The sequence below is a fragment of the Schistocerca serialis genome, chromosome 4, assembly GCF_023864345.2.
Source record: "Schistocerca serialis cubense isolate TAMUIC-IGC-003099 chromosome 4, iqSchSeri2.2, whole genome shotgun sequence".
NCBI classification, from domain to species: Eukaryota; Metazoa; Arthropoda; class Insecta; order Orthoptera; family Acrididae; genus Schistocerca; species Schistocerca serialis.
The window spans coordinates 68,921,831-68,937,202 of NC_064641.1; the positions used below are offsets into that span (position 1 = coordinate 68,921,831).

At 42.7% G+C, this 15,372-nt stretch overlaps 1 protein-coding gene across 1 annotated transcript in view; it reads left to right on the top strand.

The window, feature by feature from the left end:
- Nucleotides 1-14,850, top strand: part of LOC126474239 (aminopeptidase N-like) — a 36,340-nt gene extending 21,490 nt beyond the window's left edge. Inside the window, exons 7-13 of the mRNA XM_050101703.1 lie at nt 23-176; nt 6,058-6,332; nt 6,519-6,715; nt 12,074-12,238; nt 12,603-12,746; nt 13,898-13,976; nt 14,713-14,850. Of these exons, the coding sequence (XP_049957660.1) occupies nt 23-176; nt 6,058-6,332; nt 6,519-6,715; nt 12,074-12,238; nt 12,603-12,746; nt 13,898-13,976; nt 14,713-14,850 (1,152 nt within the window). The remainder of the gene's footprint in view (nt 1-22; nt 177-6,057; nt 6,333-6,518; nt 6,716-12,073; nt 12,239-12,602; nt 12,747-13,897; nt 13,977-14,712) is intronic.
- Nucleotides 14,851-15,372: the final 522 nt, after the last annotated feature.

The window sequence follows — 15,372 nt, forward strand, 5'->3', positions numbered from 1 at the left end:
AACGTGCGGCCCGTGTTAACAGGTGCAGCCCTCGTGGCAGCTGCGAGAGGTGTTCGTGGTCAACACTGTGCTGCAGGCCGCCATGCCAGCAGACGTCGCCCCCGGTAGCTACCCGCTCTCCAAGAGCCCCAACATCTCTGCTCAGCAGGCCTTCGACGAGTACTTCGAGGAGAAAGGTGAGATTCAGTACAAGGAAAAACGAATATTGCTACAGCCTTACCAGCTAGTATAAGCAATACAAAGCAATCATCATCCATGTGCTGCAAGATTGGTCAGATATAAACTAAATCTTGCATTTTGCAGATATCTGAGAGCATGTTATTTTTTGGAGTCTTTCTTACCTTGATCCATTGAGTAGTGTACAGTTTTGTACATTTAATGCTGCAAGTTGTATGTCTCAATTCCACAATATTACAGTCAGTGAGACACCCTTCTGGCTATGAACAGTGGATCAGTTATTTTACTCATGAATACTTATATCTGATTAGTAAGGAACAGATTCAATAAGTTCTTAAATATGGCACCGCTATTCTCAGAATCGCCACTTCCTTTTCGACAAACAGCTTACAAAGTTTAGTGCACTGTTTTCTGCCATGACTGTAACTGGGCGCTGTCGAGGTGGGAGGGTTGGATTCAGAGTATGTGAGCTGCATAACTGAAGAATGGATATATGCATTCCTTGTTTCCATTGGATGAAATACATACTTATTCATCTTGCTGCATCTGAAAGAGTTTCTCACGGCTCATGGCTGACAAAATGTTATTTTCTAAAATTACGCACGTAGAAGAAAGGTATAAAAGTTAGCTAAGTGTGGATTTTAAATATTCTGGATTCCAAATATTTTTTTCTGGTGTAGTAATAGAAACTGCACCTAGCGTCCATGATAAGTTTCTCTCATTCAAATGGTTCAAATGGCTCTGAGCACTATGGGACTTACCATCTTAGGTCATCAGTCCCCTAGAACTTAGAACTACTTAAACCTAACTAACCTAAGGACATCACGCACAACCATGCCCGAGGCAGGATTCGAACCTGCGACCGTAGCAGTCGCGCGGAGTTTCTCTTATTGATAACTGCCACAGCTTCGACTACAAAACGATGGTTGTTATCTGTTTCATTGCAAAAGATCTACTAGTCAGATACTCCTGTGGAATAATGCTACGCTTTCTGGAATTAGGTAACATGACCCCGCACTCCAGTCATCCGTTATTATCTCTCCAGTGATGGAAGGTAGACGGAGCGTTTACCTTTCTGGTCCGTTGCATTTCTTCTAATTTGTGTCTCTGTTGAAGGTGCATCGATTGTCTGGATGATAGAGAACATCATGGGATCAGAAGCATTCTACAGAGCACTCAACAAGTATCTCACACAGAAGTAAGTACCACACTACAACTGCTGTAACATTGTCCTCCATACAGACATGTTTAATGGCTGTTTCTGAAAATTATTTGTCAGAACTCAAAATATAGCCTTTTCTTGCATACGCCATTAAATAAAGTTTTTAGTGTTTACTTTTAATTCTGAGAAATTTTCTATTGAAAGAGTTATTTTATTTATCGTGTCAGAAGCAAACGAAAAACAATATTAGATACATTACTACATACATACATACATTATGGTTTATAAATTAAATTAGTCAAGAATGAAATAAACGATTAGACACAGATTGTGTTGTCAAACATAAGGTAATTTTAATCTATACAGTGGATGCCCAAAAATTTGCAAGGTCCAGTGCACTTTGTGTAGCGTTTACGAGGTCCTCCCTGGTGCACACAGTTGAAGGTAATGTGCGTTGTAGTAGATGTGTTGAAGTCTGCACGGCAGCTCCGCAGTCACACTGGAGAGAGTCCACCTGGAAGCCCCACCTCTCCAGATTACTCTTGGATCTTGTGACAGAAGAACGCAGGCGGTTGAGTGATTACCATGTGGACCATTTCTCTGTGTGGCCTGGGGCAAGAACTTCTTGCGGGATCAGCCACTCCTCCGGATGCTGGCATCTGACCTGCCATCTCCTCTCCCGGTGTTGATGTGGAGTGTCAGCGAGTGGTTCTGTACTGTGAAGGAAGCTCTTTCTAGACACAAGTCTTTGCTGTGCCGGTTGGTGGCCATGTAGTGGGTGGGCTTCGGATGTTAATGCCTTCTTCATTTCACTCCATGCTGCTGTATCTCTTCGGATGTCCGGGGGGGCTATGCCGGATAAGCAATACAGTTTTTCCACAGGTGTGGCTCTTAGACAACCCGTAGTGATACGACATGTCTCATTCAGAGCAACATCAACTTTCTTTGTATGTGTAGATCTGCACCATACTGGGCAAGCGTACTCAGCTGCAGAGTAGCAGAGGGCTAATGCGGATGTGCGCACTGTGTCTGGCTGTGCTCCCCATGTTGTTCCAGTCAGCTTCCTAACCACATTGTTCCTGGCAGCCACTTTTTGCTTTGTTTTTAAGCAGTGTTCCTTATATCTAAGAGCACGGTCCAGAGTGACTCCGAGGTATTTTGGAGTCTTGCAGTGTTCTAAAGAGGTTCCTTTCCAATCTATCTGCAAGGTTCTACTAGCCTGTCTGTTTCGGAGGTGGAAAGCACAGGTCTGGGTCTTAGAAGGATTTGGTTTCAATTGATTGTCCCTGTAATAGGCAGTTAATTCTTTCAGAGCATCAGTTAGCTTCCGCTCTACCCTCTCAAAGCTGTGATCTTGTGCTGTGATTGCTCGGTCATCTGCATATATGAAGCTTTGTGTTCCTTCTGGTAACGGCTGGTCATTAGTGTATATATTGAATAGGGTGGGTGCCCTGTGGCAGCCCATTTTTTTGCTGCCTCCATCTACTTCTTTGTCCTTGATATTCCACAAAATATCTTCGGTTCTGAAGAAGATTTCTAATTAGACAGGTTAGTTTGTAGTCCTTGGTGAGGTTGTATAGCTTCAGCAACAAGAGCCTGTGGTTGATAGTGTCGTAGGCGGCTGAAAGATCTATAAACACCACTCCTGTTATCTGCCACCTTTGGAAGCCGTCCTATATATGCTGTGTCAAATTCAACACCTTTGCTGTGCAGCTCTTCCCTTCTCTGAATCCTGCCTGTTGAGGTCAGTAATGGTTCTATCATATCTATAATTCTTTGGAGGATCAACTTTTCCAATACCTTATACAGGTGGCATAGGAGGGAGATTGGCCTATAGCTTTTGGGGTCATCCCGGTCTTTCCCTGGTTATTTGTATAGCTATAATTTTTGCTTTCCGCCAAGATTTTGGTATCTTGCCGCTCTTGACACAATGATTCATTAGCTCGAGTAACCAGCACTTTGTGCCTGGACCAAAGTTCTTGATCTGTTCACTTCTTATGTCATCTACCCCTGCTGCTTTTCCGACTTTGCACTTATTTAGAGCTGAGTCGAGCTCATTCAAACTGAATGGTCGAGACAGAGTGTTTCCCTCTTGTTCGGGCTCCCTTTCCAGGGTTCGTCTCCCGATTTTACTGGTATGGTCAGGTTTACTATTTTTCAAAAGCTGGTGTGCGATCTGGTCTGCCTTCACATTTGTATGCGTATTGGGTTAGGAGGGATCATTGTTAAGGTGTCGTAACAATCTCCAGGCCTTTTGACTACTTCTGCTCATCTCACATTCTGTCATCAGTTTAATCCACTGTTCTCTCTTCGCCTTAGAGATTGAGGAGAGAGTATTTTGCGCAGCCAGATAAGTCTCCTCGCTATAAGGGTTTTCTTCATATAGTCGATAGTATCCGTCCAGCAGGGCAGCTGTTTCAGGTGTCACACCCTGCAGATACATTGTCCTACACCCTCTTGGAATTGATGCCCGGGAGCAATGTTTGACAGTTTGAACAAAGCTGTCACACTCTTCAGGAATAGGTCGCACAGACTTAATCTCCTTGTCCAACATCTTAGCAAATTTTTTCCAATCAGCCTTCTAGAAATTGTATCTCCGTTTGAAATTCACCTCCTGTGGCCTTATTGCTCGAAGAACTTGACACAGTAGTGGCCTGTGTTGCGTCTTTGGTATGGGCGAGCACACTGATTTGGAGCAAAGCTGTGTGATGTCTTCGCTCACAAAGAGGAGGTCAGGGTTAAATCCACGTTGCCACCTGCCACTGTTGAAGGAAGGGGGTAGCTTGCTGTCATGTATAAGAGACAACTGGCAGGATTCAGCCCAGGAGAGGACTGCCTCCCCATTTTCGTCATCTTCAGACTATCCCCACAAATGACTATGGCTGTTAAAGTCACCGATTACTACAGACGTCTTGCTGTTATGAAAGTTCCTGGGTGGTGTGAAGGAAAATGCAGCCGAAGGGGGCTTATACACAGAGGTAACCACGCAGTTACTCAGCTCCACTGAGATGACTTCGATGTTATTTTCTACGCTGCAGTGAGCACTGATTATCTGGAGCCCTGGTCTTACAAATATGGCACTTCCATACTGAGAGTGCGGTGTTTCTGCAGCTAGTTTCATGCCCGGTATTTTTGGTCGTCTCTGTCGCTCATCTCTATGCGTCTCTTGTATACATAGGACGTCGCATTTTTTGTCACGGCATAGGTTGGATAACAGATGTTCTTTGGCTGATGATATGCCTTCAATATTTATAGATATGATAGTTAAAGTTGGCTCTGATAAGGACCATTTGTTTACTCGCATGTTTGTTTGCTTCTGGTGTGAGAGAATCAGCCATCTAGGTATACCTAGACGCCCAAGGGACGCCCGGATGTGTAAGGCTTAGTTGTCAGGACACACCCTTCGTGGAGGCTTCTCTCACGTCCCCCTATTGAAACAGTGAAGAGACGTATCTGGAATACTAATAAGTAAAAAACGAACAATTTACAAAGTCTCCTCTAAAAGACTACATGACAGCCCAGTTTGTCTTTTATATGCAGGCGCATTTGTAATGATACAAAACACAGTTCATAGGCATGTGGAAGCCACCACAAAGAATTATTAGAGTGATGGTTATGTAGTCCCAATACCTCAGCTCTGCACAATAGAGCCGTAGTAGTACTTTCAATGAACACACGTGATACTGTTCTATATTGTCAAAAATACATCAAGTGATGTTGATAAAGGTGGCCTATCTAACAACACTGAGACATAATTTGGTACTTAGACAAGTTGAAACAATATGTAATATTACCTCTGTGAATGCAGACAAAGTGACCAACTTACTTGTGCTAATATTTGTGGTGAAACCAAGTACTTGATAGCGGAGAAAGAGGTGGTTACTACACTTTGTCTCACATAGAGCGCAGAGAGATGTGGTCATTACACTTTGTCTCACATAGAGTGTAACTTAAACTCCCCAATACTTTTGAACCCATCTCTGTTTTTAAAAGTGTGCTCTCAGCCTGCGTCTCAACTACAAGGATAATTAATTCAGTTGAAGTGACCGTTTCAGTTTAGTGTTAAAAATATTCAAATAAACAGTTTTTAGCTTTATTTTATCGTCTATAGATGACAGAGCTAATGGATTTCCCACAGCATGAACATGGACTGGCTCAAAATTGTTCCGATGCCCTCCCACACCTGGACCAGCCAGGTAGTGGGACACTTTCTTGCATTAAAAACCTCTCCAATCATATATTAGATTCTTCTTAAATTTGTAATTCTTTCTTGTTTGCTTTCCCTCATTTTATGTTCCTGTTATTCATTATTGTTACACTTGTTTCACTGCTTGAGGAAAAAAGTTAGAAAATATGGAACAATGTATTAACATGTAAAATTGTAAAATATACAACCTACTTTTTAAAATAGGCAACAGGTCTTCCGATATGCAATAAATGAATCAATAAAATAAACCCTCATTGGAGTATTGGTGCCCCTCACACTTTGCATCGTTTCAAAAAGAAGAAAATTTTCTACATGTTGGACCATATTACTTGCCTACGAAACAACTACAACAAGAAAAATAAGACCAGTAACAACAAGTACAACACAAAACTACTACCACTGCTGCTATTAATACCACTAATTGAAAAGTGTGCATGCTAAATACCAACGTTTTTGAACCGCAGCTGACTGCCCTTGTGTGTCGGAGTTTACCAGTGTCCGCTGTGTGCAGGCTACTACCGGGCGAACTACGACGAGCAGAACTGGGCGCTGCTGACAGCGCAGCTGCTGCGGGACCCCCTGGTGGTGCCAGCTGTGGCGCGCGCGCAGCTGCTGGACGACGCGGCCAGCCTGGCAGGTGCGGCGCAGCTGCTGCCTGCAGGCACAGCCCTGCAGCTCGCCTCCTACCTGCGCTTCGAGTACGGCTACATCCCATGGAGGGCCGTCCCTGGCGTCTTGCGGAATCTCGAGCTTCTGGTCGACGAAGACGTGACGGAGGACTTCAAGGTGAGGCCTCACAACATGGCACCACTATCCTTTGAAATATTCTCTTTGCACTTACTGGTAGATTATTAACTCTGGCTTCATGAAATAATTTTTGTTCAGCCTATAGCTACAGTTCCCATGTATTGTTTTTCCTTGTGCTTCAAGCGTCTCCATTAGTTTTCATTTATTTGTAATAAAAACTGGTAGGAGTTTGCGCTGTCCCTGATCCATCACATGGCGATCCTGCTGCGCTACCACGAGCAACCTGGAGAGGACCACACAACTCGCATTCTGCGGGCCGTCATTGTCAGCATCGCCTGCAACTATGGTGAACCGTCGTGTCTCAACTCCATGTACGAGCAGTTGCAACACTTCATGGCTGCACCTGGCAACGCCAGCAACCAGTGAGTGACCTGCTCGAAGTTCTTTATCCATTTTTGACACACATTGGCTGCAGACCATCTTGGCTAGGTCAAAATGGCTCTGAGCACTATGGGACTTAACATCTGAGGTCATCAGTCCCCTAGAACTTAGAACTACTTAAACCTAACTAACCTAAGGACATCACAGACATCCATGTCCGAGGCAGGATTCGAACCTGCAACCGTAGCGGACGCGCGGTTCCAGACTGAAGCGCCTAGAACCGCTCGACCAATCCGGCCGGCGATCTTGGCTAGTACCGAAAGCCACCCAACGGTGTGTGGCGGAGGGTGATGATAGAGATCTCTCTCAAGAAAGTACAATCTCTACTTGAAAATTCAACATACAATTTGAACTAAACATAATTTTAAAATTTATGTCCTGATCTTCATGTTATTGAAGTAGAATGAAAGAAAATCATTGTCTTTAAAACAGTCACCTACATTTGGCTACAATAAAGCATGAATAATTTTAGATGTTCTATTTCATACCGCCCCCCCCCCCCCCCATGAACCATGGACCTTGCCATTGGTGGGGAGGCTTGCGTGCCTCAGCGATACAGACAGCCGTACCGTAGGTGCAACCACAATGGAGGGGTATCTGTTGAGAGGCCAGACAAACGTGTTGTTCCTGAAGAGGGGCAGCAGCCTTTTCAGTAGTTGCAAGGGCAACAGTCTGGATGATTGACTGATCTGGCCTTGTAACAATAACCAAAACAGCCTTGCTGTGCTGGTACTGCAAACGGCTGAATGCAAGAGGTAACTACGGCCGTAATTTTTCCTGAGGGCATGCAGCTTTACTGTATGATTAAATGATGATGGCGTCCTCTTGGGTAAAATATTCCAGAGGTAAAATAGTCCCCCATTCGGATCTCCTGGCAGGGACTACTCAAGAGGATGTCATTATCAGGAGAAAGAAAACTGGCATTCTACGGATCGGAGTGTGGAATGTCAGATCCCTTAATCGGGCAGGTAGGTTAGAAAATTTAAAAAGGGAAATGGATAGGTTGAAGTTAGATATAATGGGAATTAGTGAAGTTCGGTGGCAGGAGGAACACGACTTCTGGTCAGGTGAATACAGGGTTATAAACACAAAATCAAATAGGGGTCATGCAGGAGTAGATTTAATAATGAATAGGAAAATAGGAATGTAGGTAAGCTACTACAAACAGCATAGTGAACGCATTATTGTGGCCAAGATAGGTACGAAGCCCACACCAACTACAGTAGTACAAGTTTATATGCCAACTAGCTCTGCAGATGACGAAGAAATTGAAGAAATGTATGATGAAATAAAAGAAATTATTCAGATAGTGAAGAGTGATGAAAATTTAATAGTTATGGGTGACTGGAATTCGGCAGTAGGAAAAGGGAGAGAAGGAAACGTAGTAGGTGAATATGGGTTGGGGCTAAGAAATGAAAGAGGAAGCCGCCTGGTAGAATTTTGCACAGAGCACAACTTAATCATAGCTAACACTTGGTTTAAGAATCATGAAAGAAGGTTGTATACATGGAAGAACCCTGGAGATACTAAAAGGTATCAGATAGATTATTTAATGGTAAGACAGAGATTTAGGAACCAGGTTTTAAATTGTAAGACATTTCCAGGGGCAGATGTGGACTCTGACAACAATCTATTGGTTATGACCTGTAGATTAAAACTGAAAAAACTGCAAAAAGGTGGGAATTTAAGGGGATGGGACCTGGATAAACTGAAAGAACCAGAGGTTGTACAGAGTTTCAGGGAGAGCATAAGGGAACAATTGACAGGAATGGGGGAAAGAAATACAGTAGAAGATGAATGGGTAGCTCTGAGGGATGAAGTAATGAAGGCAGCAGAGGATCAAGTAGGTAAAAAGACGAGGGCTAGTAGAAATCCTTGGTAACAAAAGAAATATTGAATTTAATTGATGAAAGGAGAAAATATAAAAATGCAGTAAATGAAGCAGGCAAAAAGGAATACAAACGTCTCAAAAATGAGATCGACAGGAAGTGCAAAATGGCTAAGCAGGGATGGCTAGAGCACAAATGTAAGGATGTAGAGGCTTATCTCACGAGGGGTAAGATAGATACTGCCTACAGGAAAATTAAAGAGACCTTTGGAGATAAGAGAACCACTTGTATGAACATCAAGAGCTCAGATGGAAACCCAGTTCTAAGCAAAGAAGGGAAAGCAGAAAGGTGGAAGGAGTATATAGAGGATCTATACAAGGGCGATGTACTTGAGGACAATATTATGGAAATGGAAGAGGATGTAGATGAAGATGAAATGGGAGATACGATACTGCGTGAAGAGTTTGACAGAGCACTGAAAGACCTGAGTCGAAACAAGGCCCCCGGAGTGGACAACATTCCATTGGAACTACTGACGGGCTTGGGAGAGCTAGTCCTGACAAAACTCTACCATCTGGTGAGCAAGATGTATGAAACAGGCGAAATACCCTCAGACTTCAAGAAGAATATAATAATTCCAATCCCAAAGAAAGTAGGTGTTGACAGATGTGAAAATTACCGAACAATCAATTTAATAAGCCACAGCTGCAAAATAATACACGAATTCTTTACAGACGAATGGAAAAACTGGTAGAAGCCGACCTCGGGGAAGATCAGTTTGGATTCCGTAGAAATACTGGAACACGTGAGGCAATACTGACCTTACGACTTATCTTAGAAGGAAGATTAAGGAAAGGCAAACCTACGTTTCTAGCATTTGTAGACTTAGAGAAAGCTTTTGACAATGTTGACTGGAATACTCTCTTTCAAATTCTAAAGGTGGCAGGGGTAAAATACAGGGAGCGAAAGGCTATTTACAATTTGTACAGAAACCAGATGGCAGTTATAAGAGTCGAGGGTCATGAAAGGGAAGCAGTGGTTGGGAAGGGAGTAAGACAGGGTTGTAGCCTCTCCCTGATGTTATTCAATCTGTATATTGAGCAAGCAGTAAAGGAAACAAAAGAAAAGTTCGGAGTAGGTATTAAAATCCATGGAGAAGAAATAAACACTTTGAGGTTCGCCGATGACATTGTAATTCTGTCAGAGACAGCAAAGGACTTGGAAGAGCAGTTGAATGGAATGGACAGCGTCTTGAAAGGAGGATAGAAGATGAACATCAACAAAAGCAAAACGAGGATAATGGAATGTAGTCGAATTAAGTCGGGTGATGCTGAGGGAATTAGATTAGGAAATGAGACACTTAAAGTAGTAAAGGAGTTTTGCTATTTGGGGAGCAAAATAACTCACGATGGTCGAAGTAGAGAGGATATAAAATGTAGACTGGCAATGGCAAGGAAAGCGTATCCGAAGAAGGGAAATTTGTTTACATCGAGTATAGATTTAAGTGTCAGGAAGTCATTTCTGAAAGTATTTGTATGGAGTGTAGCCATGTATGGAAGTGAAACATGGACGATAAATAGTTTGGACAAGAAGAGAATAGAAGCTTTTGAAACGTGGTGCTACAGAAGAATGCTGAAGATTAGATGGGTAGACCACATAACTAATGAGGCAGTATTGAATAGGATTGGGGAGAAGAGAAGTTTGTGGCACAACTTGACCAGAAGAAGGGATCGGTTGGTAGGACATGTTCTGAGGCATCAAGGGATCACCAATTTAGTGTTGGAGGGCAGCGCAGAGGGTAAAAATCGTAGAGGGAGACCAAGAGATGAATACACTAAGCAGATTGAGAAGGATGTAGGTTGCAGTAGGTACTGGGAGATGAAGAAGCTTGCACAGGACAGAGTAGCATGGAGAGCTGCATCAAACCAGTCTCAGGACTGAAGACCACAACAACAACAACAACAACAACAACATTTCATACCGAAATCCATTCTTTCAGGACATCCATCGTCAGTTACGTAATAAGGCAATCTTTTGCAATAAGACAATTTGCACTGTAAACAGCTCTCCATTATTTTATAGCCTTCAACAGTAATACAAATTTTAAACTTTTTTTAATTCAGAAATAAGTACTTATAACTGTTGTCCTAACCATTCTCTTTTTAGCTGTAATATTAATAAATAATCGGTCTTATAAACCATAAGCAGACTGGCACAGAACCGGAAAAAAAACCTGTTACAGTGCCGTCAGATGTCACTTTTCCATCAACAAAAAGCGGTATTTACCTTACAATAGATACAAGCATTTTGCTTTATTGTGTAATATTAGCAATCAACTATAAAGGACGCCATACATAACCAGATAGCGTTACTCAGACGTCTGTGGATTATCATTTACATACCACACGATGGAGCATCACAAGTGGTACAGTTACAAGACCAGCTTACATGAAGGCCATCAGCAACAATTATACGAGGGGAATTCAATAAGTAATGCAACATACTTAGTTGGTTTTACTCAGGGTTCCATACATCATATCATTATCCACTCCTTTTGCTACAAAACCCTATTTTCTCTATTTTCTCAGTTCTATGCGAGAGCCTTACGCCACCTTATCGGGAGGGCCCGTATGCCCACATGGTACCACTCTACTGGATGATGTGGTTGATGTCTTGCTGCATCAGCAGCTTCCCCATCACCCATGTTATACTTCTTGTGGAGAGCATCCTTCATTAGGCCAATTAAATGGAAATCGTAACGTGCTTAATCTTGGCTGTAACGTGGATGGAAGAGCGGTCCAATGAACTTTTGGAAGCTCCTCTAGGCTACATAGATTTGTGTAAGGCTTTACATTGTCATGGAGATGTTTTATTGTGATCCATCCATCACCTCAAGTGAGAGTGTCTGCTCGTTCCAACCTTACAGGAGGCACAGCCCCGAACGGCCGGCCGACATGCGAAAGACCGGACAGGATGGCGCCATTTTGTTGCAATGATGACAGACGCCTCGACGTGCTTTTGTTCACTGCCAGATCGTAGGCATTCTCCGACTACCTATGAGTATCTGCCATGCTGTAGAAACTTAAAGATAGCTCTCTGCTTGGAGTGTATCTCCATTACAGACGCCATTTTGAAGGCTACAAATAGTGCTGCGACATATCGGAACTTCATGAAACTAGAACGGCTGAAGCAGGAATATCGTACAATGCCCCACAACAAATTCCGCAATTTTTCAACCGAAACTGGCCGAGAAAAAATTTGTGTTGCATGACATGTTGAATGCCTCTCGCGCATGATAAAATGTGCTAGATAGGACCTCGAACATGAGTACCGAAATGCGTTCTTCCATGTAAGATATTTCAGTTTTATCATCGTACGATACACCACACATTTACCAAACTTACACTGCTACTGCTGAAATAGATTCCTAACGAAGATCTCTATTAGAATTTGAGCAATACTGCATCAAGAAATTCAAGTTGTACCTTCAACCATCCTATATTTTTGCAGAGTGGGACCAGACTTGAAACGCGTCGTCTACTGCTACGGTGCACAGCAAGGTGGGGATGATGCTTACAATTTCCTCATGGATCTGTACCAGACTACCGACATCGTCTCTGAGCTTAACGACATCGTGCTCGGCGCCTCCTGCTCACAATTAGTCGACGGACTACGGTAGGTACAATGTCATACCATTATCTGTGTGACGGTGAGGTGCTACTGATTTATCTTCCAAGCCAGTTCCAGCAATATGCGCTACAAGTTAAAATGGGTCATACGCTGCGGACATTAAAAAGCTTCTTGTTCTTCAGTTGGTGCTAAAATATTCACTGCATGCAATTTTTTCGCAATCACGTTCTGATCTTGGACTATTTCCTTTACTGTCGTTTCTAAGTCCAGAAATTATGACCGTCTGGAGCAAACTAATGAAGGTTATTAGGAACAGGTCGTATCAGGACTGTACTTGAAGAGTTACAAAGTGTAGACCTGTAAGGAATCAACTGCAAAACTGTGAGTGTAAAGTGCCCCCTTTGTACAGGCTGCTGGAGTTGACCGCCACTGGAGCCAAGGGCGGCTTCCGGAGAGAGCACCTCCAGTGGCTGCTGGAGGGGCTTCTGCAGCGCCGACACACCCTTCCATCCGCTCTCCAGTTCCTCAGCCGTGGCGCAAATCTCCTCTCCAGGTGGGTGCAGGCGTCTTCTTCCTCACCGGTTTCTTTGCGTCTCTCTCCAGAGAGACATCATCAGCGCTGCATCATAATAACAAAAAATTCTAATGAGTAATGGTAATGTGAGATGAATTTTGATGACCAAATAAGGGGTGTGCCCTTCTCTTGACTTTACAGGGAATCTAATTAACTCTTGTTGCTAGCCGATCTGCCTGCATAGTTTCTGTCTGTATGTTTCAACGTAGAAAGCTTTCCAAGTTGTCCAACATCCAGGCACATTAGAAACTTCACTCGAGTAGAGTATCATGTCACTAGTATTTTCACTCACGAATGATCCGCCGTTGAAGTTGCCTATTAATCGTACTGCCTCTGGCATATGCAATTTCGAATTGATCGCACAGTTGCGTGGAGTAAGATGCATGAGTATAATGTTATGTTACATCGAAACGTCTGATCAAGGAGTGATATGCAAAGTGATACGAAATAAATAATTATAATAGAGTATTCTTATAAATCTACAATAATATTAGTAAAATTGTCATGAAAACATGCAGATAAGTTCTGTAATACAGAAATTGTTAGACTGAAACATCTATTACATTTCAGCTTGTAAGTGTTTGACAGTCAGTAAGTCGTTTATTTCCGCAGTCCCACACATCTCATGTTGCCCAAATTTTGGCTAGGAACAGAAGCCACCACATTTAGAATAGAATGCCCATTAGCCTGATGGAGTAACAGAACTGAATTTCCTCCTTCATGTTAATGACTCCATTTAGAACAAAGCAGTTAAAATAGTTGAAAATTTAAATGTCTTATAACTATCGGAAAGTAAAGGGGTTACATGCACAGTCACTTGGAGGTTATATAATGCCCAGTTTAAACCAATACTGCCAGTGTATGACTAGAGATAAACATCTGTCTCTCAGCATCATGGAGCACCCAGTTTCCCCATGTTGTACATCACCATTTATCCATTGCACTATAGCCGAATTTTGTTTCACCTAAACGACAGTGATTCGTCCAACAAAATCCCATTCGATTATTTCCACTGTATAGTCCATCAGGGTCGTTAATTCCTGTATCTTGATTCTAATACCGACATGACACTGAATTCCAAAATGTTGTTCTGCTCGACCCGTGTCTGGTATCACTTTTTGTGTCTGCAGGCCAGGTGAGAAGCAGGCGGCCAGGAAGTTGCTGAGGCAGGCCATACTGGAGATGCGCGACGACCAACTGCTGGAGAAGGTGAGTGGCGGGAGGGGATTGTACTGCTCATGTGTTCCTTATGTTTGGGAGCGAAAGCATTTGCGAGCTGTACATAATGACGACATCACTAACGTCACACACACACACACACACACACACACACGCACACACACACACACACACGCGCACACACACACACACACACACACGCGCGCGCACACACACACACACGCACACACATGGGTGTGGGAGAGAGGAAGGCAAACAAATTGGTCCTATAAGAGTCAGAAACATTAAACTAGATAGTTTTATGGATAGATCATGTCTGTCTGTGCTGCAAGTAAAACATTAAAAGACATAATTGCATTTCACATCATTATAATAAAGTAAAAATATTATTGCTGTTACCTAAATGCTAATTAATCTGAAGATATTATCATGAATTTCTATGAGCATACATTATACTCATACATGTTTTGATAGCATTGTAATTACATGTTCAGAAGAGTGAATAAATTTAACTGTAGAGGATATAGGTGTCACAGCACCAGGTGAGGGGGTCTACGCTGGTTTCTAAAGAGAAATAATTACTTGTTTACTTCAGTTTTATGTTTATATGTCATGTAACATTCCATCAGTAATACGAATAAATAAATGCAGTCATTTACACATGGACATCATACAATCTTTTATTGAGATAAAGTATTTTATTCCCCCTTTTCCGTTGTACTCTTGCTGCACTAAGCTTTCACCTTATACTCGTGACCTTCATCAGGTGCAGCAGGCAGCCGTCGCCCTGGAGGACGAGTCGCTGATCGCAGCCGCACAGTGGCGCCATGACGTCATCGCCAGTGGAGCAGCTGCACGCCGCGATGCAGCTTGCTGGCTCAAAGGAAAAGCATGGCGCCTCTGAAATGGGGGACGGTCTGAATCCCTGTGTCATGTAGTCTACACATACTGAGCAGGCTGGCGAACTAACAGCAAACAACATGTAGCGATATTTACATAATAAAGGGGTATCAAAATCTGACTGGAATTTCTTTTGTATATTTCCCTTCCTAATTTATGTAACTAAGTGTGTCGCCGTTACTCTATATATTAAGGCAACCGACTACAAAACAGATACTCCAGTAACGACCTCAGCATATGAAAGGCAGTGCCCTAACTGACTGACTCAATGACTCGTCATCACTCAGTCCAAATCATAAGGATAGAAACTTGAATTGCAAAAGTTGTTTATCTTATACTGTAGGCGTCGTTTCGGAAGAGAGCTTTGGATATTCCACAAATATGGGGGTGAAAGGGGAATGAAAATTTTTAATTAAATATTTCGTCATAGTAAACATTTGTTGAAGATAAATCTGTGATAGCTGGGCTTCCCTTCTCAGTTAGATACAAAGGGATGAGAGTCTCTAAGGAAATATCACCTTAGGAA